Source organism: Corvus cornix, chromosome 9 (assembly GCF_000738735.6).
Source record: "Corvus cornix cornix isolate S_Up_H32 chromosome 9, ASM73873v5, whole genome shotgun sequence".
Taxonomy (NCBI): Eukaryota; Metazoa; Chordata; class Aves; order Passeriformes; family Corvidae; genus Corvus; species Corvus cornix.
Window position 1 is genome coordinate 617,194 of NC_046339.1, and position 23,389 is coordinate 640,582.

At 51.3% G+C, this 23,389-nt stretch overlaps 1 protein-coding gene across 9 annotated transcripts in view; it reads left to right on the plus strand.

Moving 5' to 3' along the window:
* MBNL1 (muscleblind like splicing regulator 1) overlaps positions 1-23,389 on the plus strand; it is a 74,140-nt gene that overhangs the window by 41,063 nt on the left and 9,688 nt on the right. For 6 of the 9 annotated variants that reach the window (XM_039556659.1, XM_039556657.1, XM_039556660.1 and 3 more), the window contains 5 exons: positions 8,809-8,979; positions 10,984-11,184; positions 17,349-17,606; positions 18,588-18,641; positions 19,441-19,594. In XM_039556659.1, the coding sequence (XP_039412593.1) occupies positions 8,809-8,979; positions 10,984-11,184; positions 17,349-17,606; positions 18,588-18,641; positions 19,441-19,594 (838 nt within the window). The remainder of the gene's footprint in view (positions 1-8,808; positions 8,980-10,983; positions 11,185-17,348; positions 17,607-18,587; positions 18,642-19,440; positions 19,595-23,389) is intronic. The other 3 variants (XM_039556661.1, XM_039556662.1, XM_039556664.1) reach the window with 1 other exon arrangement.

A 23,389-nucleotide genomic window follows, 5' to 3' on the forward strand; every position in this document is an offset into this window, starting at 1 on the left:
AAAAACGTAATTCCCTCGTGTCCTGGGATACAGCACTGGCTGGGGGCAGGTGGAGGGGTGCTTGGGAGGAAACGTAGTATTGCTCAGTTGCAGGCTGCAGGGTTTGCGTGTCCTGGAGTGTCCTGATGGATTGATACATACATACACTGTGTCTATATAGACATGTGGATATACAAATATTTGTAATAATACCAAGATCAACCACAAATTGTATTGAATATTTATGTAAATTTTTAAATACATAAATATAAATAAAATTTATAAAAGTTAAATAATTTATATAAATACTTGTACATCCATATGTGGTTGATGCATTTGCTAATGCTGTTATGAAATGAGAATTGGGGGTATCCCAGCAGCCACCTTACCCAGGGTCAGAGTGGCTAGGGCTGGACAGGTGCTCAGCTGACATCGCTATGGGTGCAAGGAAAAGTGGCACAGCTGTGAATATCCCCATCTGCATCCCTGTCCCCATCCCTGTGCCACTGTTCTGGCACTGGGGATCATTCTGTGCTTCCTTGGGGCTGAGGAGGAGGAGGGACCCGCAGACGGCAGGAGCAGCGGGGAGGGTTTTGCTGCTGAGCTGGTGTCTTTCCTTCTGTTTAGTGCTGGCAGTCTGCTTGCCCTGTTTGCTTTTTTCTTTCTTTTTTTAAATCCCGTTGTATTTCATGGCAGTAGGACAGCTCCCGTAGGAGTGCTATTAGCTGTGCAAGCCAAATGATCCATTAGAGGGGTTGAGGCTTTTATGTACAAGAATCACGCACAAAGACGTCATTAAGTGGTCACTCTGGTGTGTTTTCATACGAAAGGATTCACTTAAAAGTGTCTACAGAGTGCTGCCATCAGTATCCCTGTGCCACAGCAGCAGCCCTGGAGGGAGCTGAGGGGGCTTCACAGGGGAGATGCCCTCACTTCCTTCCCCTGGAGGTGTGTTTCCCCCCAGCTGGCATTCTGCTTGCTCATGAGAGTTGTTTGGGAGTGTCCAAGCCCGCAGCACCTCCATGGCAGGCTGTGAGCTGGGGGGGCTGCAGGGCCCGGCGGGCGAGCACCGCTCCCAGCTCTGGGTTTGGCCCTGGACCAGCCGCTGGGTACGGTGTGGTACCAGCTCTGGGGAGAGGCACCTGTGGTCCCACAGCATTGGGCAGTGGCAGAGCTGGGATGCAGGGACCCCTCCAACAGGTGTTAGGCGTGTTTCCAAACAGGCTGTGCATTCAGCTTTGTGTAGAGCCCCAGTGATTGCAGTCCTGCCTCTGACTGGCTTCAGAGGTGTAAGCGCAGCCACTGACTCGTGGGATTGCAGGCTGCGTGCTTCAAGGCAGTCAGAGAGGCCCTGTAATATATTAAAAAAGTTTCTCTGAATGTGGCAGGCAGCCTCAACACGAAGTGCCTGCAAACAGTTTGTTTTTAAAAAGGAAACCATGGCTTACATGGAGTTAAATGTTTTCCTGTAAAACACATGGGCATCAGGATAAATAGTTTTACCATTTACAGGCAATAGTTGATGGTATGTAGCAGCCATTCTCCTGCTCGGGTTCAAACGCGCCGGGTCAGGAGGAATTTGTACTCCCTAACAGAGGGAGGTGTTTGTGTGTTTGTTTTGGATCAGAAGCATTCCGTGTGTTCCAGCTGCGCTGTTGAGCTGTGGCTGCTGGTTCTGCAGCTTCGGCATCCTCAGCACAGGGGGACCAGCCCCAGGCAAACCCGGGCCAAGGGAGTGCCGGCAGAGCGGCCACAGCTCCAGCAGCAGCCAGTCGGTACCACAGCACCGTCAGAACACCCAAAAGTGTTTGAAGTGACTGAAAATTATGTCAGTCATTAATAATTGCTACATAGTGATGGGGTAGTGCGTGTTCACGCAGGGTAGGTGGGATGCAGCACTCACTGGAGTCTCTGCTGGCCACAAGGAGATTTTTCTTTTGTCTTTAGGAGGTAGCCTGTTAAATGTTAGAGGATTGTAGGTCTGACTACGAATAGCTACTTAAAATTACAGAATCACAGGCTCAAACATTGGTTTGGGTTGGAAGGGACCTTAAAGCTCATCTTGTTCCACCTCTCTGCCATGGGAAGGGAGCTTTCCACTACACCAGGTTGCTCCAAGCCCTGTCCAGCCTGGCCTCGAACACTGCCAGGGATGGACATTCATCCATCTCTCAGGGCTCTGCTGGCATAGAAATGCTCCAGGGAGCCCCCTCCAAGTGCTGCAGGTGGTTACAGGCCATGGTAGTTGCCCAAGACTGTCAGCAGAAATTGCAGCTGCTTCTGTTCCGTGCTTTCATGTTTATAAGCCAGATTCTTTGCATCCTGAGGCCTGGAAGTTCTCTTCTGGATTCAATGGTAGCAACAATGGCAGCAGTGCTGCATGCAGGATCACAGATTTAACCATCAGCTCACACGTTTGCTTGAAATCCAGAGCAGCCCCATGGGGCTGCTGTTTGTTTCACTTCAGTTTGAGTTTGGAATAGGTGGAAGCAGAGTTTAGGCCACCGTGTTTTCCTGGGGCACTGAAAGGCTGGTTTTACCTGGTGCAGAGGGTGCCCCACACACATTTCCATCAACGTGGGGGTTTGGCGCTGTCTGCGGGCAGAGGCAGTTCCTGGTGCTGTCACAGGGATCCTGCGTCTTAAACTCTGTCGCTACACAACAACTTTTAATTGGTAATTAATTTGGCTCCAGGGCATCCTGAGCAACAATGTATACTATGAATTTGAGTAGAAAGGTTGTTGCATCAGTGTGGTCGAGGTGATCAGCACCCATTGGTGTCCGCACAGCACCAGGCTCCACACTCCTGCTTGAGCCGTGCCAGCGAGAAGGGCGGCTCTGCCTGCAGTGGTGGGGCTGGCACTGGGACCTTGGGGAGAGCCAGGGGTTTACTCAAGAGACCTCAGGGAGAGCCAGGGGTTATTCCAGTGATGTCTCTGCATGCAGTGAGCAGCACGTTCCTGCTCTTGACTCTCTTGCCCTGGACTTCTATGGAGATGCTTTCATGGCACGGTGTTGGTGCATTGATGGAAACCAAGAAGCTTTCCCGTTGTCCCTTGAGCAGTAGTTGGTGTGGGAACTCGCAGAGAGGGGCGCTGCCAGTGCTGGGGAGCTCGCGTTGTGCTACTGCAGTGATACAAAAATAGCGTAAATAAACAGACCCAGCGGGCCGGTGCAGCTCGGAGCGGAGGCTTTCCCAGAGCAGCTGCATTTCTGGCAGCCGTGCGACCCTCAGGTGCGCAGAGGGCGCCGGGGTCACCTCACCCGGCAGCGCAGGAGCTCCTGTGCAGCCAGACAGGTTCCCCTGGGCAATGTGGGATCAGCGCCGGCCGGGGGGCAGGCAGTGAGGGGCACACAGTGGCCTGCTGGCTCTGAGTGCTTGTCGTGGGTTTGTGCTGCTGCAGGAGGATGACCTCAAGCAGTGACTGCAGGATTGCTGAGCTCCATGTGCACTCCTGTGTTTGTCTGTGACAGCAGTAACTGGGATCTTTGTTTAGACTCTGTCCATACAAAATCCTCCTGTATTTCTGCTTTGGCTGAGCTCGATCTGATGATGCTCCCCAAACCTCCAGCCCCTCCTGCAGAGCATGGCCCCTCTCCAGAACCATGGGCTGCGTCCCAGCACTGTCAGTGTGTGATCAGCGGACAGGAGCAGGAACGCGCACTCAGCACTGCTCTGGCCAACGGGGTGGGACCGCGCGTGTCCCCGCGGCTGTGGGTGTCCCCGTCCCAGCCCAGAACCCCTCGGGGTGGTAGAGCAACGCTGACAACAGCGACAGGTATCCTGCTGCCCACCGTGTGTCCCTGGGGAAGGAGCCAAGCGCAGGGTAAGCCCAGCCTGAGGTTCAGGGGTGCTGGTGGGGTGGTGGGCTCCCAGGCTCCTTCCGGGCGAGGAGCTGGGTGTTGCACTGGGTGACAGCACGGTGGGATGCTCTCGGTCCTCCCTGCCTGCTCCACCCCAGGAGCACTCCGGGTGGCGAGTCTGCTCGCAGAGTCTCCAAGGGCATCAGGGCCCTGGCAGTGCCCTGTGTGGGGCAGACAGAGTTCCCACGAGTCCCTCTCCCTGGGGTCCTGACAGGTCAGGTCATGCCCGGAGAAGTAACAGCCCTGTGAGAGAGCAGTTTGCTAATTAGATCTAATTTACTGCATCACCAGGCTGTGCTTTCCAAGAAAATTCTAGGCTGAAGTGCACCAGCATGATGAGTTTGCTGCTCTTCTGTTTTGTGGCAGATCAGATGGTGTTTCTGAGGAGGTGTTGGTAAATAATTAGTTTGAATTTGAATTAATTCAAAGATTAGGTGGATACTGAAAGCTGTGGATGTTTGCAAGCTCTTAAAATCGTTTTGAGGGCCTAACAGCTACTCCAGGTCAGGCCCCTGCCTTTCAGCCCTGGATGCAGATACCTGCACTAAGCCCTGGAGCATGTGCGAAATTGGGGTTCACACACACCCCACTGCAGCAGAGGCAGAAGGCAGCAGTGCCAGGACAGAGATACTTGGGTCACAGGAACAGGAGCAGCACCCCAGCCTCAAATTCTTGTTAATTGGCTACTCATTTCTGCTGATACTTCCTTTAAATATTCCCTCAAGGAAAAAATAAAAATTGTTAGTATCTGCATCACCTGAGCCATAGCTGCAGCGGGTAAAGGAGCTTGCAGTCTCAGAAGGGAATCCCAAGAAAGCTTTTCCATTATTAAATATGCAATCAGGGTATTTTCTGGAGATTATTATCAGAGAGCAAAAATTGCAGTTGTATTCCTAACATTTAGTGTGGGATGTTAAAAGAAGGGCGTGCTGTGCTTCCCCGAAAACTGGTGTTGTGGGGAAGAGCCTGGTGGTGACCACACAGAAATGGGCTCACTCCTGTTTACATCTGTGCAGGTCTGAAAAACCCAGGTGTACTGTCACGATCCAACACACTTGTCAGAGGATCCAAGTCTTCTAGAAATACCCTGTATTTTCAGAATGCAGAATTTTGGGAGTGATTTTTCCAAGGCAGGATTGGTCAGTTTCTTTTGTCTGAGTTTTCCATAATTCTGTAAGTGTTCACACAAAGTGCCTTGTGCTTTGTGGGGAATAAAGCCATGGTGCGTAGCTGGGAATGCTTCTGCCCTGTGGGAAGGTGCCTGGGGACAGGTACATGTTCCTGCTCCCCTGAAGGCAAGGGGAAAAATCCTCCCAGTCCGACTCCTGATCACCAGACCGTGCTGAGCCTCGTGCTGCACCTGATGAGGTGTCACAGGAGGCTGAGCACAGCAAGGTCAGGCACATCCTGCTCCCAGCCAGAGTGGGTGGCATTTCTTCATTTCTGACAGTGAAAGTGAGCCGTACAGAGTAGGAAACAAATCCATGTATTAAACACAAAAAAAACCAATGGAGAGGCTGCATGAGGTTAAAAGATTTACTGGTGCAAGGGGAGAGCAAAGCAAATGTGTGTGTGCTTGCTGCCATGCTTCAAATAAGAGTGAAAAGTTTGTGTGGCAGCTGCTGCAGGCACGGTGCTGTCTGAGTGGTCGGGGGGGCTGGCGCTGAGCTCCGCCGGGCGCTGCCTGACACTGCTGAGCCCCGAGTGGGGCAGAGCAGCACGTGAGAGTGGCTGGGACGCCGAGGGACACAGCTGGCCCTCTGCCCCTCACTCTGCTGGCCTCGAGGGCCTCTGCTGAGGGGCATGCTGGGGAGCCTCAGGAGCATTTCTCCTAAGTTTTAGTGCAGCAGGATTGTGTTAATCCCCCAGTGTGCTGGTGCAGCCCATGGGGACACTGCAACACCCACTGCCGCCTCTGAATTTACTCACTTAAAATATTCCTTTTGTAATGATTTGGAAGAGGGTTCAGAAAAGGTTCAGGGAGATTAAAATCTGCCTTGAACTCTGCTGACTGCAGTTAGCAGGATCCAGTGACAAGGTAATTAGGAGCTGCTCGCTGCAGGGTCAGGGGGATGAATGCTGCCCGTGTTCTGGTGAGATCTGTGACGGTGGTTTCCAGCCTGCCGTTTCCAGCTCCTGGGCGCTCTGTGGACCATTTGTAAAGGTCCATGGAGTAAAAGTGAGGCGAGAAACCCTGCTCCCAGACAGACAAGTCTGCATTTCTTTTGGGAAAGTCGCTAAGGTCTGTAAATTAAAAAAGATTGAAGGTTAAAGGTGCCCTGGGCTCCAGAGCTACATGCAAACGAGGAGGATGTGTTTTCATAGTATCTGGTGATAGCTAAGCATAAGCACCATTTACCTGGGGCTGCAGTATATTCTGGTAGTCTTTAACTCAGAGTAAATAGCTTTCCTTAAAGACCATCTCCTATGTGGATAGAAATGCTAGTCTCAGTGGGGAAGCAGCGAAGGCTCCTTGTTTCCTGGGAGCCAGAGGACATTGCATTAGATCACAGGAATGATTTTTTATAGCTTTAAAGCATTTGGGTGTATGAAGTACATTAAGTGGTTGGGGTGTACAACACGTACTGCCAGGCTTTGGATCTCATCCAGAGAGTTGTGGATCAGCCTAAACCCCAGCGCTGAAATAAGGACATTGAGTTTAATCTGGATTTCAGAATCAGGTTGGTTAACTGCTCCTCTGATTCCAGGCACACATGTGGTAGTTCCATGTTACTCATTTAGCAGTAATTGGCTCTTTTACATTGTGCTCATGGAAGATCTCATTTTCCAGGTATCTGGTAAATGTGTCAGCATGCCCCATGTCCTCAGGGGTAACAACATCTAACATGGGGTTAGTGTTGAGAGAAAAACTGACTTAATTATAAGTGTCCCAGGCCTTTACCTGCCAGTGCACACAGGGGTGAAATGCTTTCGGGGGCTTGGGGGTGCTGAAATGAGTTGGTTTAGGTGTTAAAGGAGAGAACTGGAGGTCATTTTCCCAAAACCACCCCTAGGGCTGAGAGCTGCCTTCCCCGAGTGAAGGTTGCTGGGTGCCAGACTGGTGGGAGATGTCCCACGTGTCCTTTCAGCCGGTCCAGCCCAGGCTGTGCTGGTCCCTGTGCAGGTCTGGCCACTGCTGACTGGGATATCCAGTGCCAGCTTTGGTCCCCATGGCAGGGACGGGGCAGCCCTCTGGCACTGGGGATGTCCAGGGTGCACCCACGGGTGGAAGAGCCACCAGCATATCCAGCTGTGTACAGATGTGCATCCACACTGTAAAACACTGCTGCAGTTAAAAGCACAGCGACTACAACTCTCCATAAGCACTGATCCCTGCTGCCACCTTTTCTGCTAATGAACTGTCTGGTTTTTACTGAAGTATCCAAGTCCTTGTTTGCTCTAGGAAGCTTCTTTCCCCTGTAACAAGACTTCCTCAGGCAGCACATGTTTTTTCCCTGTCTTATCTGCAGTTATTGTGCTCTTGGCTCTGTAGATGAACTTTCTTTTCCATGCATTGCAGTCGTGGTCTCCACAATCTCCGTAAATGCTTTCCTTAACCATGGTGTGTTGCCTGAAGATACCCAGAAAACTTTAGGTATTTTTCTTTGACCAGGTCTGTCTTCCTCTGCAGGATCAGATGTCAGCTGAATAACTATGAAAATGAGTTTTAAGATGGTTGGAGTGTCAGCAGGAGAGACAGACTGGGAGGGGAGCAGCAGCAAACTGTTTGTCCCACCCTTTAGGGGAGACAAAAATTATCCTACAAATTAGATCTCTGGCAGATTGTTTAACAAGGATAATCTTAACTTTCTGAGCAAAATTGCAGTGTAAGGTCAAGCTGTATTGAATCAATTTGTTTCCTGATAAAAACCGTTTCTTACTCAAACTAAGTTTGTCTTTTGCCTTGTCATTGTTCTTGTTTGGATTTATTTCAAAGATGAATAAGTAAAGAAAAAAAATGTAATTTTAGGAATCTCTGGTTTTTTTCAGAAAAGAATTTAATTGTCCTTTTTAGTTGGGTTCTTTAATTTTTGGTTTTGCTATCCCTTTAGTGAAAGTACGGGCTTGGTGTTACAACTTTAAAGAAGTTCCCCAGCAGAGGGGTCTGTGTTCCCCAGGATGGGTCTGTGTTCCCCAGCAGAGGGGTCTGTGTTCCCCACCTGAGGGGTCTGTGTTCCCCAGGATGGGTCTGTGTTCCCCAGCAGAGGGGTCTGTGTTCCCCAGCAGAGGGGTCTCTCTCCCCTGATTCCTCTGCCCACACTCTGGGGCTGAGCACCCGTGTGAGCGGTGCCTTTGCTCCCGCTGGCCTTTGGCTTTAGAGGTTTTTCAAGCAGCTGGGGGCTTTGGGGCTAGTTCTCAGCAGTCACCCCTGTGCTTTGCTGGCCCCAGGGAGGTCCACCAGGGTCTGGGTGTGCATCGTGCACAGAGCTGTTGTTTATTGTTTCTGGTTGTCGATGGTTGTCGCACTGCTGAGCATCCTTTGATCCACGTTAAACTGGTGCATGAAATTTGTTTGCCACATTTGAATTCAGTGAAAAATTTACAAACGAGTCAGTTCTGGTTTTCCTGTTAGGTTTGCACAATCACAACGAAAATGCATCCTGTGGAGGAGGCTTCCCTCAAAGATGCTGGATTCCAGGTGTAGTGAAGCACAGAGAGGTGCTGGTTCCCTTCATGGAGCAGGAGCATGTCCCCAAGAGGAGGAACATGCTGTACTTCCAGAACAACTCATGGTCACTCATCTTCAGGAGCTTTAAAAAGAAACTGTGTTTCAGAGTTGTGCTGGGTTAACAAATGGCCCAGCAAAGCCGAGCCAGCAGTAGATAGAGGAACTGTCCGGCAGCTCTGGGCAGCATGTGACAGCCCTTCTCCCTCAGCCTGCAGCCTGCCTGTGTCTGCTTTAGCCCATGGCATAAGGAGCAAAGATGCAGCTTCTAATCCTACTGTGCCAATTCTCTTCTTCAGGGTCGATGTTCAAGGGAAAACTGCAAATATCTTCACCCACCACCCCACTTAAAAACGCAGCTGGAGATCAATGGCCGCAATAACCTGATTCAGCAGAAGAACATGGCCATGCTGGCCCAGCAGATGCAGCTCGCCAATGCCATGATGCCCGGAGCCCCGCTGCAGCCCGTGGTATGTGCACCCCAGGGTTCCCTCAGGGAGCTGAGGGCAGGCAGCAGAGGCTTCCACACCAGGGAAATCCCACAAAGGTCGGGAATGGGGAGAGGAATCAGCTGCAGTGAAATGCTCCTCTGTATGTCTTTGTGTTGCTTAATTCTGCCTTGCCTGAAGTAATATTTTTATTTAATTTCAGTAGTCTTGGGTTAATTTAATTTATCTTCTGCAACTTATTTCTCAAAGTTTGGAAAGCGAGTGATCTCTGTGAGATTTTTGTTTCCTTTGCAGTATCATGTGCTCTAGGAAACTCCTGGCTTTGAGAAGATTCCCTTGAGTGAAGGGATGTTTTCCCTCACTCAAGGGAACTTTCCCAGAGAGTTGCTTGCTGGAATTGAGCTTTGGTTTAGGGGGAGTTAGGCTCAGCTTGACCGTGGCTGTGCATCAGTCAGTATGAGCCCAGCAGGGAGCTGGGGTGGCTCTTTGCCCCGGCCCAGCAGTGGCTGTAGGACAGGGGGGTGTCCCCACTTAGGCCTGTGCAGCACATTGCGATGTGCCTGTGAGCTTCAGAGCAACACCAGGTGGCTCTGATAACATGCTGTTATTCTGCAGTGGTCAAAAGGCTGCAGGGTATTTGTATTGGTGTAAAATAAGCTCAATAGAAACTATATGGAGTAGTCTTTTATTTGGTGTACACAGACACACAGGTGTCTGTTTGAGTGTACTGGGCTGAAATCAAACATCAATATCTTATGTTACACACTAACAGACTGGTTATTTTAAAGTTCATTATTACATAGCTGATAACACAGTAATGGAAAGTGAATTTAATTAATAGTGTATTTAAGAGTAATATTTAATTTCCTGTAATATTTGCCAGGTTGTTTTTCACTCACATGGATGAAGAATCATAAGCATTACAGAAATTACACCCCTTTACATAGCTCTCAAGTCTGTTTTCTCCAGTAATCCGTGCAGGGTTTTGTTCATTATTTCCAATGTGTCTTGCTTCCAAACAATTCAGTCATTTCCTCAGGAATACAAAAACATGTGCTGTTCTGTGCTGTCTGCCTTAAATTGATATGAAACAGAGAAAGAGTTGTGTTAATTCTGTAGTTGTTTTTCCCTCTAAAAATTAGTTGGGGAAAAAAACCTAAATGCCTAGAGTAACTGCTTTATTTAGATAGTGAAAGACAAACACTCCTGGCTGAATTTTATTTGGCAGTTACACTGCATTTGGGGGCAGGAGAGTTGTTTAATCCTTGCTGCAGTGTAGCAGCTCTGTGTTGGGTTTTCACAGCATTATTTCAGCTCTACACCCAGTTACCTTCACACCACAAGGGCACTTGACTCTTTTTTGAAAACATGCAAACAAACAAAAAATCATATTTGCATGTGCTCTTTCTTCCACTGGTTTAATGTTTTACCCTAACTAAAGCATCTCCCTGATGCAGTGAGTGTCTGAGTATCTGCATGGCCAGCCTGTTGAATTCTGTAAAATTGAAGGATTGTGGCTATGTGAAACTCCGAGTTCCTGAGTCAGCTGTAGCTGCACCAGGGTCAGAAAAGCTTTGCCTGTGCCTGAAGTCAAGTGTGGTTGATGCTTTGTCAGGGCTCTCAGATGCCTTTTCCCTAAGAGCCAGCATTGTACCTGCTGTGGCCATGTCCCCGTGGTAGGCCTGGATTCTGTGTGACCCCACAGAGTGTCTGCCATTCATTATGGCATTGCTGGAGTGCAGATCCGCCGGGAGTTTGCTACAGGAGCTGCCACATGCTGTGAGCGTGCAAGGGAGCTGGAGGAGGAGAACCAGCCAAGGCTGGTGGGGTTGCTTGTCCCGTGCTCTTGCTCACGTGCAGCAACTGCACAGGTGTTCCCCATGTCCCACAAACACAACAAATGCTCCTTCCCAGTTAGCAGCAGAAACTCACCTTGTTCAGCTCAAGGGGATGGCCACAGAGTTGTTATGGTGACAGCACAGCAAGCACAAATGTTAAGTGTCTGTTCCCTGTCTCCGATTGCAGCCAATGTTTTCTGTTGCACCGAGCTTAGCCACCAATGCATCAGCCGCCTTCAACCCCTACCTGGGGCCCGTCTCTCCAGGCCTGGTCCCCGCTGAGATCCTGCCCACGGCCCCGATGCTGGTGACAGGAAACCCCGGGGTCCCAGTTCCTGCCGCTGCCGCCGCTGCTGCCCAGAAGCTGATGAGGACAGACAGGCTGGAGGTAGGAGCTGGGTGATGTAACTTACTCTCACAAGTGCTATCATTTATTTTGTCTTCTAGGTATGAAATACTTTTCTTGTGAAAGCAAATAATGCAGGTTTCACTTGGGCTGGTAATGTCATATCTTGATGACGGGTAAGAACGAGGAGTGACTGTACAGTAAGTTCAGCCTGGCATTCTGCTTCTGACCCTCCCTTGCAGAAAGAAATGGGAATATTTAGGAATGATCATGGTGGCAGCAAGAGTGCCACGAAGCTGTTAGTGTGTGCCCAGAAGGTGTTAACATGGTGGGGGCACAGGCACTGAGCGCTTGGGAGAGGTGCAGCGCTTCAGCTGCCGGAGTGCAGGATGACTCGGCCTCTCTGGCTCTGACAGACGGTGCCCACGCTCCCCTGCCGGCCTCCCGCACCTGGCTTATCACCCTCGCTACAACCCTGACAAGTGTTGGTGCTCTTGAGCTGCTGCTCTCCCTTGCTCCAAATCTTTCTTATCTGAAAGGCCTGACAGTGTTTTCGGCACCTTATCGGTGCTGCATGGGCGGGGAGCCAGGGACGTGCGCCGACTGCCACGAGCTCGGGGCACAGCCCATGAGCACAGCCCATGGGCACAGCCTGAGAGAGAGCAGAGCCTGTGGGCACAGCCTGAGAGCACAGCCTGAAAGCACAGCCTGTGAGCATGGATCACAGCCTGAGAGCAGAGCCTGTGAGCAGAGCCTGCGGGCACAGCCTGAAAGCAGAACCTGTGAGCAGAGCCTGCGGGCACAGCCTGAGAGCACAGCCTGAGAGCATGGGTCACAGCCTGAGAGCAGAGCCTGCGGGCACAGCCTGGGAGCACAGCCTGAGAGCATGGATCACAGCCTGAGAGCAGAGCCTGTGAGCAGAGCCTGCGGGCACAGCCTGTGGGTACAGCCTGAGAGCATGGATCACAGCCTGAGAGCAGAGCCTGTGAGCAGAGCCTGCGGGCACAGCCTGAGAGCATGGATCACAGCCTGAGAGCAGAGCCTGTGAGCAGAGCCTGCGGGCACAGCCTGTGGGTACAGCCTGAGAGCATGGATCACAGCCTGAGAGCAGAGCCTGTGAGCAGAGCCTGCGGGCACAGCCTGAGAGCATGGATCACAGCCTGAGAGCAGAGCCTGTGAGCAGAGCCTGTGGGCACAGCCTGCGGGCACAGCCTGTGGGCACAGCCTGAGAGCAGAGCCTGAGAGCAGAGCCTGCGGGCACAGCCTGAGAGACAGCCTGGGAGCATGGATCACAGCCTGAGAGCAGAGCCCGTGGGTACAGCCACAAGCACAGATCGCAGCCCATGGGCACAGCCTGAGTGCAGGTGCTTGGCAGCCCTGCTTGGGTCTGGTGGTTAGAAGGCAGCGATGGGGGAGGCTGGGCAGCCAGGCTGCCCTGCTGTCACCCTGGTGTGTGCTGGACATGGCAGGGCGTGAGGGCACAAGGCCGCTGCCCCCTGCGCGGCTGCTGGTGCTCTCCCTTCTGGCAGCGGGTCTGGTCACTGAGCTCAGGGAGCACGCTGGGAGGAGCAAGAAGGATCTTTGTTTTATGCAGCTCACTGTATTTGTAACTGTTCTTTCTGCCTGTGCATCTGCACTAACAGGATTAACTCTCCTTACAAGGGAAATTAATTCCTTTTCCTTAGCTGCATCCCTGGCTGAGGAGCTGCTGCTCAGAAGGGGTGAGCTGGGAGCAGTGTGGAGGGTCATCTGGCAGCCAGTGTTTCCCACTGCTACGGTCACTATTCTCAGAGCCCACATCACCACAGGTCACCCTCCTGTGGGATCACATCATTTCCCTTTTTAGAGATGTTTTCCCTGGGGGAAGCGTTCCCCAAAGCACGCTCAGGTTACAGGGGAGGCAGCTGTGCCGAGGTCTGAGCTGGCACACAGGTGGCTGGTTGGAATCACCCAGGGATGTTTTTCCCTTGAGGACTCTGTTTCGTACACCTGCCAGAGGTGGATTAAAACCAAAATGCAATTAGGTAAATTCATAAATAAATCACAGTGGATTTGGAAATGAGTATGGAGAGGAGAATGCCAATGATGGGAACCCTTTGGGTTGTGCTGCCAAGATCAGCTGCTGTGATTGTGCTTCCAGCCCTGCAGTGCCCATGGGCTGGTCAGGCTGGGACATGAGGGCTCAAAAACATCCTGGTCATAAGCAGGATGTACCCATTGTCCCCAAGCACCCAGGGAAGCAGGAGCACCCCTTTGTGTGCACCTCCAGGGCAACCCCAGTGCTGGCTGCAGGCTGTGACCACTGCACAGGGAGCTAATGATGTCTGGGACTTCAGCGTACAGGATTTGGCCCTCTGGACGCTGCATTCTCTTGATATTGCTCTTCAGAGAAGTGATGCACTGCTGAGCCAAACTCCTCTGAATGAGGGGGAGATGCTAGAGTAGCACTCTCGGGGTCACAATACTGTTTTCCCTTTTGCAAATGCAGTTTAAACAGTGAAACATGTAGGTGAGAAGATAATTTGCAAATGCTTTCCAGTGCAGTGGTCATTTGATCTGGAGTATCCAAATTTAATATCCAAACACTAAACAAGCACGTCATTTTTATGAACAGCAAAACATTTGAATGTACTTTATAGGTTACAGAAATGCAGAACGAATTCTGGAGATTCTGCATGATCTGGCTATTACTTCCCAGAGGAGCCAGCAGTGTCTACCTGCTCTTCCAGGGAGCTGCTGCTGTGGGATTGCCATTTATTATGGCATGATCAGAGCTTTATAAGGCTCCGCTCACTCTCCCTTGGAATGAACTGTCCTGGAGAAAAATAACCACAATGATGTTAGCATCTAATCTTGGAGTATGATTGGTTCTGCTTAGAATTTTAAATATTTATTTTCAAGAGTTATGTACACTGGCAGGAATTGAGTCAGCACACGTTCTGGGATACAGACCCAGGCTGTTCCCAAGCTGAAAGCTCTCAGTAGGCACACCTGGGGTTTTCAGGCAAACAGGCAGGCACCACAGATCTGTCGGGCAGTGCTGTGTCTCCTGAATTAATGTGAGTCTTGGTAAATTAAAGTTGGTGACTGCTGCTAGCAGTGGGATTGCTTTCATCTGGATTTCATACCGACAGCATGCGGGTGTTGGTTGTCCAGTGCTTTCAGCCACTCCTGTAAGGAATCTGCATCTCAGGATGAAAATGTCATGGCTTGAGGCTTTTCCACAGCTTTCCTCACACTCCTCCCCTTCAGGAAATATCTTGAACAAAGTGTGGTTCTTCAGTGAACTGGAAAAGAAGCAAGAAGGACAGGGAAGTGAGAGAGAAAGGAATTGCTTAACACTTTATCAAAAACAGCTGTTTCTGTTGGAATGCCATCATTTTCTATTAGAAGTGTTCCAAAGTCAGCAGTGACCACAGCCAAGCTGCTGTTTCCTGCTTGGTTCTTATATGCCATTTTTTGCCAGAAAGAAGCAACTTAGAAGTTCTTGGAGCTGGTCAGCTCTGGGTGATTAGGACTGTGACCAGTGAGGCCGTGTGTTCGAATGCTCTGAGTGTCCTGGATAACAGCACATCCATTTCCATTGGTTGTCTCAGATGCCAAGGAAGAGCCAGGAGGTGGGATGTGCTCTGGGAAGGGAAGGGTAGGGCTGGCCCTCCAGCCAAACTCTGCACAGTGCTGGGGTGAGGGAGAGGGACTCGGCCAAGGCTGGGAAGTGGCTGTGTCCCCACCCAGGTTGCACCTTGAGTCGCAGCGGGGCCATCACAGCAAACTCAGCCCAAAGCCCAAGCAAGGGAATACAGTGAGTCAGTGACACTGCAGCCCTCACGCAGCATTTTACAGCAGGCTGGAAATGTACCCATGCCTCTTCTGTTTATGTTTCCTAACAAATTGAGTTGAAAAATACGGTACTAATTACAGGGCTATTAATAAATAACTGAATAAAGCTCTCCAGATCTGTAAGACTAGACAGCACATCATGCTTTTGTGCCTCTCTTTACTGAAGGAGATGAGTGATATATTGCAGCATGACCATGGCAAAAAGTAACCCCATTTCAAAGCTTGCTTTTAAATAAAGAAGAGTTGGAAGTGTTCTTGGTTGTTACCCTCACAGTGGTTGAAAAGACTGCTGGTCACACCAATTAGAAGGACCAGCAGTCCAGGGTTGTGTCTGGCTGCTCTGAGCCCTTGTCCCAAGATCTGTTCAGGAGCACTGGTGGAAACCTTCTTCACCTTAGTGCAGTTACTGTGTGACAGCTCAGAAAACTTACCTGGACATGCCAAAGGTTATCTCTATCTGCCTATTGCAGTGTTCTGGTCATTCTTCTTTGGTTTTTAACTGGGACAAAATTAGTTCTTCTGTGGATGTACTCTCTCTCTATATATATAGATGCTTTTATGTATACTTGCACTTATATGGGTTTGTACATATCATTTCTATGTTATTAATGGAGTAGTTCTTGCTTACACATGGAGTGGTCTTGAGACCTTGGTTTAGTGGACCACCAATACAAGACAAGGAGCAAAGACAGTCAGCTGCCTTTGGTTCATCCTTTTCTTCATCTTTGGAAGAAAAGGGTTCAGTTTACAGCTAGAACTGCAAATAATCAAAGGAAACTATACATTTCTGTCCATGTGGGAGGCCTTTGTTTGGGTAGAGGACACTGGTTCATGACCCAGGAAGTGTTCCTAGATAATGAAAGAGAACCTTCTTCCCTAGCCCTCTCTGTGTCGTGCTGGTTGGCATGTGTCACTGCAGGGGACTGGGCCAGGGAAGGGATCTGGCTGCAGGATTACCTGGCAGGCCGGTGGTTATTTTCCAGCTGAGGAATTTGCCTGAGCTGTTTCTGGCATGCTGCAGAATCCGTTCTGCAAGCCCTGAGCACGAGAGGCACAGGATGAGCAGGGGCTGGGCCCAGCTCATGGGGCTCTGCTGCAAATACACACCCAGAGTCGGTCACCACATGGAACAAGCCTATTAACAGGATCATGCAGGAATGACCCTGGACAAATGTTTTCACACCTGACCTGGTCCTGGTCCTGCAGCTGGGTCAGTTCATAACTGTAGAGGATGGGCAGGTGGCACTGGAAGTGGCACGAGGGTTAAACAGCAGCCAGAGGACTGGTGCAAAGGGAAACCAGACCACCACCAAATTTGGGTTATTGAAGGGATTGGAGCCAAGGTCCTTGAGGAAATACTGATGATCCAAGCTCACAGGCACCCACCTTGAACAGGACATTCCATCTACTAAAGGGTTTTATTTTTATGCTGACCCGGTTGCTTTTGTCCCTTCATTTCCTATGGCCTTTGGAAAACTGGAATGCTAAGTGTGTTTTGTTGGCAATCTGGGGAGAGCTGACCGTGACAGGAGCCCACATCAGTCTGTCAGACACAGGGCTTGCATGTGTGGAGAGGGGGCCGGTGTGTGTCACACTGGTGACAGAGCCCGTGTCTGCAGTGCTGGAGTGGCCGGGACCTGGGCTTCTGTGCAGGCTCGGGGACGGCTGGAGCCCACGGGACACCGCAGGGGCTGTCACCCAGGCAGCTGCAGCGTCTGACCCCTCCAGCTCTGTCTGGCTGCTGGCGTGTGACAGTGGGAGCAGGGGCCGCTCCGGCTGTGGCCGCTGCTGTTCCCCACCTCCCGTGGTTGCTCGGGGGGATGGCTGGGCAGCACAGGGGCTGTGCCACCACTGTGGGCTGCGGGTTGCTGTTCCCTGGCAGGCACCTGGATCATGGGGGCACATGGACACAGAGTGCCCGCCCAGTAGGGCTCTGTGGGGGCGATCACACACTGCCCACTCACTGTAATGAGCACATCGAGTGTGGTGACTCAGCACAGCCAGGTCACAGCCGGGCATGGCCGAGCACCTTGGGGTGCTTGGGTGGTGCCTGAGAGCCGCTGTGGTACATTTCAGGAGACAGAAACAGCCCCCATGGGTGGCTAAGTGGAGCCAGAATGATACCTCCTGTGTGCTTGGCTTTGATCACGGTGGGGTTTCATGCTCCTTGACATCAGAATTGGCTCTGGAGAACCCAGTCTCTGCTGCCAGGTCCCTGAGCCCTCCACCCCACTGCAGTGCACCACCTGGGCCAGGCCCCCATCCTCATGGTGCTCTCGCAGGCTTTCAGAAAGCTTGTCTCTGCTCCAAGCCGTGCCTGCAACACCCATCACCAAAACTAAGTGACTTTCTTTTCTGTGTCACAGGTATGTCGAGAGTACCAGCGCGGGAACTGCAACAGGGGAGAGAACGACTGCCGGTTCGCTCACCCCGCCGACAGCGCCATGATCGACACCAACGACAACACAGTCACCGTCTGCATGGATTACATCAAAGGGAGATGCTCCCGGGAAAAGTGCAAATATTTTCACCCTCCTGCACACCTGCAAGCCAAGATCAAGGCTGCCCAGTACCAGGTTAACCAAGCTGCAGCTGCCCAAGCAGCAGCGACTGCAGCTGCCATGGTGAGTGTGGGAACACTTCTGGACGTAGACATATGTTGAGGAGAGGCAGTGGTGGATGCGTGTTTGTCCTTGCTAAGGAGGGTGCGTGTGCTTGGGGACCCTGGTCACTACACAGTGCAGTGAGCTTTCTCAGCATGTGATGCCAGATTTGCTCTGAAGTAGTTCCAGACCACTGAGGTGTTTGACTAATTTTGCCTGCTGATGTACAGAGTGCCTGTGTGTACCTCTGTGTGTGCATACATGTGTGCGTGTCTGTATGTGTGGGCTACATGTGTATCTGGTTGGCTGTATGTCTGTGTGTGGCAGATGTGTATCTATCCAGCTGCACAGATAGATAAATCCATATTTAGTTTCTGTAAGTCCATGTCTGTAGAGGTGTAGTTTGAAGTGGATCTGACCGTGTTACTGCTGTCCCCATCCTGTGTCCCCGCGGGCTGGCGGTGGCTCTCCCGCGCGCTAGTGCAGGCCCGTAGCTGTAGCAGCCACATCTGGGTCCACTGAGGAGCTGGTTTGCTGGCAAGGCGAGGGCAGCACCGGGGGGCTGTGGTGGCGGAGAGTCCCGCCTGTGCTGAGCCCGTGGGTGTGGGAAGCAGAGCACAGCGGGGGAGGCAGGGCCGGCAGGGCGAGGCGGTGGCCACGGGCTCCCGGCGGGGTCCGACATGGGCAGGGAGCCGGTGGCCGGTGGTGGGAGCCCCTTTGCCGGTTCTGCGTGGCTGTGAGCCCCGTGCCCTGCCCGGTGGGGGCCAGGGTGGGGGCGGCCGTGGGCCCCCCCTGCTGCCCCGCTGCCCTGCCCGTCGGCCCCCCATGCATGCCTAGTCTTGTTACCGTTGTACACGGCATCCGGTGATTTGTTTTTATTTGTTTTTTCTCACCTCCCCAAATGCACTGCTGCCCCCATGACGCACCTCTGCTTGCTGTTTATGTTAATGCGCTTGACCCCACTGGCCATTGCCATCATGTGCTCGCTGCCTGCTAATTAAGACTCAGTCGGCTGTCAAATCACTGAAGCGACCCCTCGAGGCAACCTTTGACCTGGTACTATGACCTTTCACCTTTTAGCTTGGCATGTAGCTGTATCGTAGAGTCGAGTTTGGGGTTAATGTGTAGAAATGGAACATCCCGGTTTCCCTCCCCATGTCCCCGGCAAAGGGCGTGTGGGCGGCCAGGCCAGGCTGGGCGCCCTCCCTGCAGCCCCCGCCGCCCCCGCGCCCGCCGGCCCCTTCCCGTCCCGTCCCCTCCTGTCCCCATCCCCTCCCGTCCCTCCCGGGTGCCGGCGCAGGGGCGTTGGCATGGCTTCGTGGCGCGGAGGCGGCCGGGGCCAGCATGCGGCGCGCGCTCTGCATGCCCGGGCAGTGCTGGGGCCCAGGGACTGGGGTGTCACCACGGCCCCGCCATCCGCTCCAGACGGTGACTATTAACATGGCTTCTACGTGTGATCCTCATGGAGCTAGCAGTGCTGCTTCCCCAATGGCCTCGCTCCTGACCCAGCCCGAAGCTTTCCCGTAGCGTGGTACTGATGCCGGTGCCCATAGCGGCTGTCCCGCCGGTCCCTGTGCCGCTGTAATGGTAGGCAAATAGTGCTCCCTGGAAAGCTGTTCCCTCGCCTTTTATTTGGTAGTTCAGTGTGCTATGCCGCTTGCTTGCTCATGGAAAAACATGGTGCTGCCTGGTTATTTTGCCTTCTACTGATTTTTCTTTTTTTCCTTTTTCTCTCTCCTTTTCTCCTCCCTTTTTCCCCTCCCTCCCTCCCATCCTACTCCACACCCCACCCCACCCCTTTTTTTTTTTTTCTTTTTGTTACTGGACTTTATTTTTATACCCATCCACCATTCAGGGAATTCCTCAAGCTGTACTTCCCCCCTTACCAAAGAGGCCTGCGCTTGAAAAAACCAATGGTGCCACCGCAGTCTTTAACACTGGTATCTTCCAATACCAGCAAGCTCTTGCCAACATGCAGTTACAGCAGCATACAGCCTTTCTCCCACCAGGTAAGTGCTTCACTGGTGCCTTTTCAGGGGAGGGAGAAGGGGGAGTTCTGGAAAAAGCACAGCAGGAAACAGCTGTTTGTTGCTGGTGGCAAACACGGTGTGTGCTGGAGGCCGCTGGTGCCGCACAGGCAGCCCCTCCGGCCCATGGCACAGCAGTGCCCCATGCCCGTGGGCAGAGGAGGGGCTGGCTGTGGGAACGCTGCCTTCTCTCTGCTCCTTGCGGAAGCTGGGTGGGTGTTTTCCAGTCTAACACAAAATCAGCATCATGCTCTGTCACCCTAAATCAGAATTTTAAATCTCCTCTGTCCTTCCTCTTTCCCTGGATTAACTGCTCTTCCTTCCTCATCCCTAAGCTGTTGTGCTTGTTTCTCTGTAAGACCCCTTGGCCTTGGCAGTGGTGGCTCCGAGTCACACACACAAAGGGGTTGATTTCAACAAGGTGCAGTGATCCCAGGAGGCACAGGCAGTGTCACAGGTGGAGAATCACAAACCTACACAAGAAGCCACAGTTTGGGCCTCTACCACTGATGTCTCAGGGCTGGTCTTGGACTGAGTAAAGCCACTTACCACAAGCACTTGCTTGTTCTCAGCCAAGAGTGATCAGCTCTACACTTGTCCTGGTGTAATTGCTGAAGAGTTGATGCCTGTTCTATGTACCAAGCAGAAATCCCTTCGGAGGACTAGTGATGGGACATAAAGTTGGAATATATGCTTTGGTTCTGCCGATGGCACTGCATGAGAAATGATACCTAGTACGTCCCGGGAGCTTCTGCCCTTAATTACACAGCTGAGGTTGTTTGTTACACCTGAACCCACACTAAAGCAGCACCAGCATTCCAGGAGGTGTGCAGAGCCCAGCTGATAGATCTGTACAAAAATGGGAAAGAGTCTGTGAGGACAGCCCTTCATCATGCCGACTGGGAAGGGGAAGAAATATGGCTCATCAGTCTTTGCCCAAAAATTTAAAGGATTTTATCCTAAACATTTTTGGCAAGTATGTTCCCAGGAGTTCAGTATAATGCCCTTTAGTATTCTGTCTTGATCTGGCATACAACCTACCTGTGTACTTTAAATGTCACAAAAATCAGTTTCATGATCTAGTGCATTTTAATAATGCAAAAATGCATTGCAGCCAGTGAAATGTATCAGTAAATGTTACAAAGCTTGCTGGAGACAATAGCAAGATGGGTTGAGTAAGCTGTAGGTCAGATCTCTAGCCCACATATTAAAATCCATATAAAAATGCATATGTGATCATGGACTTACGGAACCACAGAATGGTTTGCATTGGGAAGGACCTTAAAGACCACCTCATTCCAAACCCCCTGCCACGGGGGAACACCTTCCAATAAATCAGATTGCTCAGAGCCCCATCCAGAAAGACTCAGAGTCCTTCCTGTGAATGTTAAACAATTCACAGATCTCTTTTGGCACAGCATAACCAGTGGAGTCCATGAACTGCAACTTTCCAGCTTTCATGAAAGCAGCAATGGGCTGGGTGGTTTCTGGAAGTGCTGGAGCTACCTTTGAGCTCCCCCTTCAAACTCAGGAGCTGGGGTTGTGGTTTATATATGCCAGACCCCATTTGCACCTCATCATTGACTGGGGTCTTTCTCATTGGCTCTTCCACACACCTTACCTCAGCTCTTCCTCCAGCAGATCCACACTGAAACCTCCAGGAGCTTGGCAGTGGTTCTTGAGGTTTCATTAGACCTTTCCTGACCACTCAAGTTTAGTATATTTTGCACAAGAAAAGTAAGGGAGTTTTTAGCATGAGCTATTATAAATTCTCTCTTTATGTTTTTCAGATAGCGGCAGTTTGAGCTTTCCAGTAATCCAGTACTTTCCAAACAGTTTGAAAAATGTCTTTGCCACCGTGCCCTTTTTAGTTTTTCCCACTTCAGATGAACTGGGATCAGTTCCTGTTTGGGCACAGTCACCTAGAAATAGAGTTTCTCCATCTGTCCCTACGAAGCAACGGAGAGCACTGAGCGTGGGTGCCTCCAGCTCCATGGCCACGGAGCAGGGGCATGTCAGCTCAGTGGGATCTGAATTAAAGTGATGTTTTTCAGGTTCAGACACCCAAGGTGTAAGTGCTCATTTGTGTTCCTAGTTGCTCCAGGCAGCGTATGCAGGACGGTTGGAGGGCAGGACGCCTGCAGAACCTGCACAGGGTGGGTGTGCCCAGGGTTGGTTCCCTGTGGGGGATCTGTGCAGGACCCTCCTCTCTGCAGGGCACTTCACTTCTCATGTTCTCCCACTGATATTCCAGAAACCTCAAGATACCTCTTTTGAATTGTCAGGCATTGTTCTGGCTGGCTGTGTGCCAGGGATGTGAAGCACATCCAGGGATCATCCATGCCTGGGAGTGGACACTGCACTCCAGCATGCCTTAAGTGATTAAATGTTCTTCAGACACTCGTATCACCTCTCTCAGCTAGAGCTCCCTCTGTGCACAGCTCCCCTCTTGAGGTGTCCCCGAAACCTTGGCTGCTGGGAGCTGTCCCCAGACTGAGAGGGGAGTTTAGGGGTGTCGCAAGAAAGAACCAGGACCATTTGTGCTGTTGGAATGAGGGGAGTTAGTCAGGCGAGTCAGGAGGCTCTGCATGCCTTGGTGGTGTTCCCAGCTCGGTTTGGTCCCTGGGTCCTGGCTGCCAGCTCGGGACAGCTCGGCAGACGCGGTGAACCTCCCACTGCGAACGCGCAGAGCTCCGGTCCTCGGACCTTTACCTGCTCCATGTCCTGCAGCGACTGGGAGCTGGCTGGAGAGTGCTCCTGTGGGCAGCTGAGTGACATCCTGCCCCAGGGCCTGTGACCATGCTGGGCCTCAGCTCCCTGTCTCCTCCGTGTGCGGGTGCAGCTGTTCTGCCCCGGGGGTGTCTCCCAGGTGACCAGAGTGTCTTTGAGAAGCGATATCCTCCAGAGGAAAGGGTCAGGTTGGCAGGATGCTCCCAGGACCTGATGTCGTGATGCAGCTGCAAGGGGCAGGATTGCAGCTGGCAGCTGAACCCCGTAGCCAGCATGGAAAGGCTGCAGCTACCTCTGCATCGTATTAACCCGTTGCATATTTGTTCAATTACTGCAGCTTCAGCACTCCCTTGTTCCTGGCTGGGACTCAGTGCCCAGAGGTTTTCCTAAAGCACTTTCCTCTCTGGGGCTGCTGGGCCTGTGCAAAACCACTGCTCTCCCCCAAAACATTGGGGAGGGAAAGGTCACACACCACTGCTCACCTCCATGGGAGTGCTTGTGCTGTCTGGAATGTTGTTTTTAATTAGGCTTTAGTAGATTGGGCAGAAGAAATAGACTGAGAGGAATAATACAAGGGAGAAAAGAGAAAAAATAATTAAAACAACAGTAAACATAGAATATTTATAAAAATAGCTTTATTGCACCACAGAAATAATCTGGTTGTGAAGTTATGGTCATTTAAGTCAGAACATCCTCAAATTAAAATTCTGCTTTGTGCCGAACAGCCAGGGAACATTGAAAGTGCACATTCATTATTCATGTGTTCTCATTAGTCAGTCAAAGCTTCTGAAGTCAAGCTGAATATTAAGATCATAGCAAGAATTATTTTTATTACTGGTAAGAGGGTCATATAGCATGTCTGTGTTTGGGCATTATGCCACCCCAGCAAGTGTTCTACTTTCTGCCTCATGTTCATTTGCTTCAGTTCCTTTTCAAAAACTGTGTGCACTGGTCATAATGTTAATGAAGATAATTCAGACTGAAATTTTGAGCTTTTAATTGAAAAGCTTTACAGGCATATTTCAGAGTTGTTATAAATACCCAGCT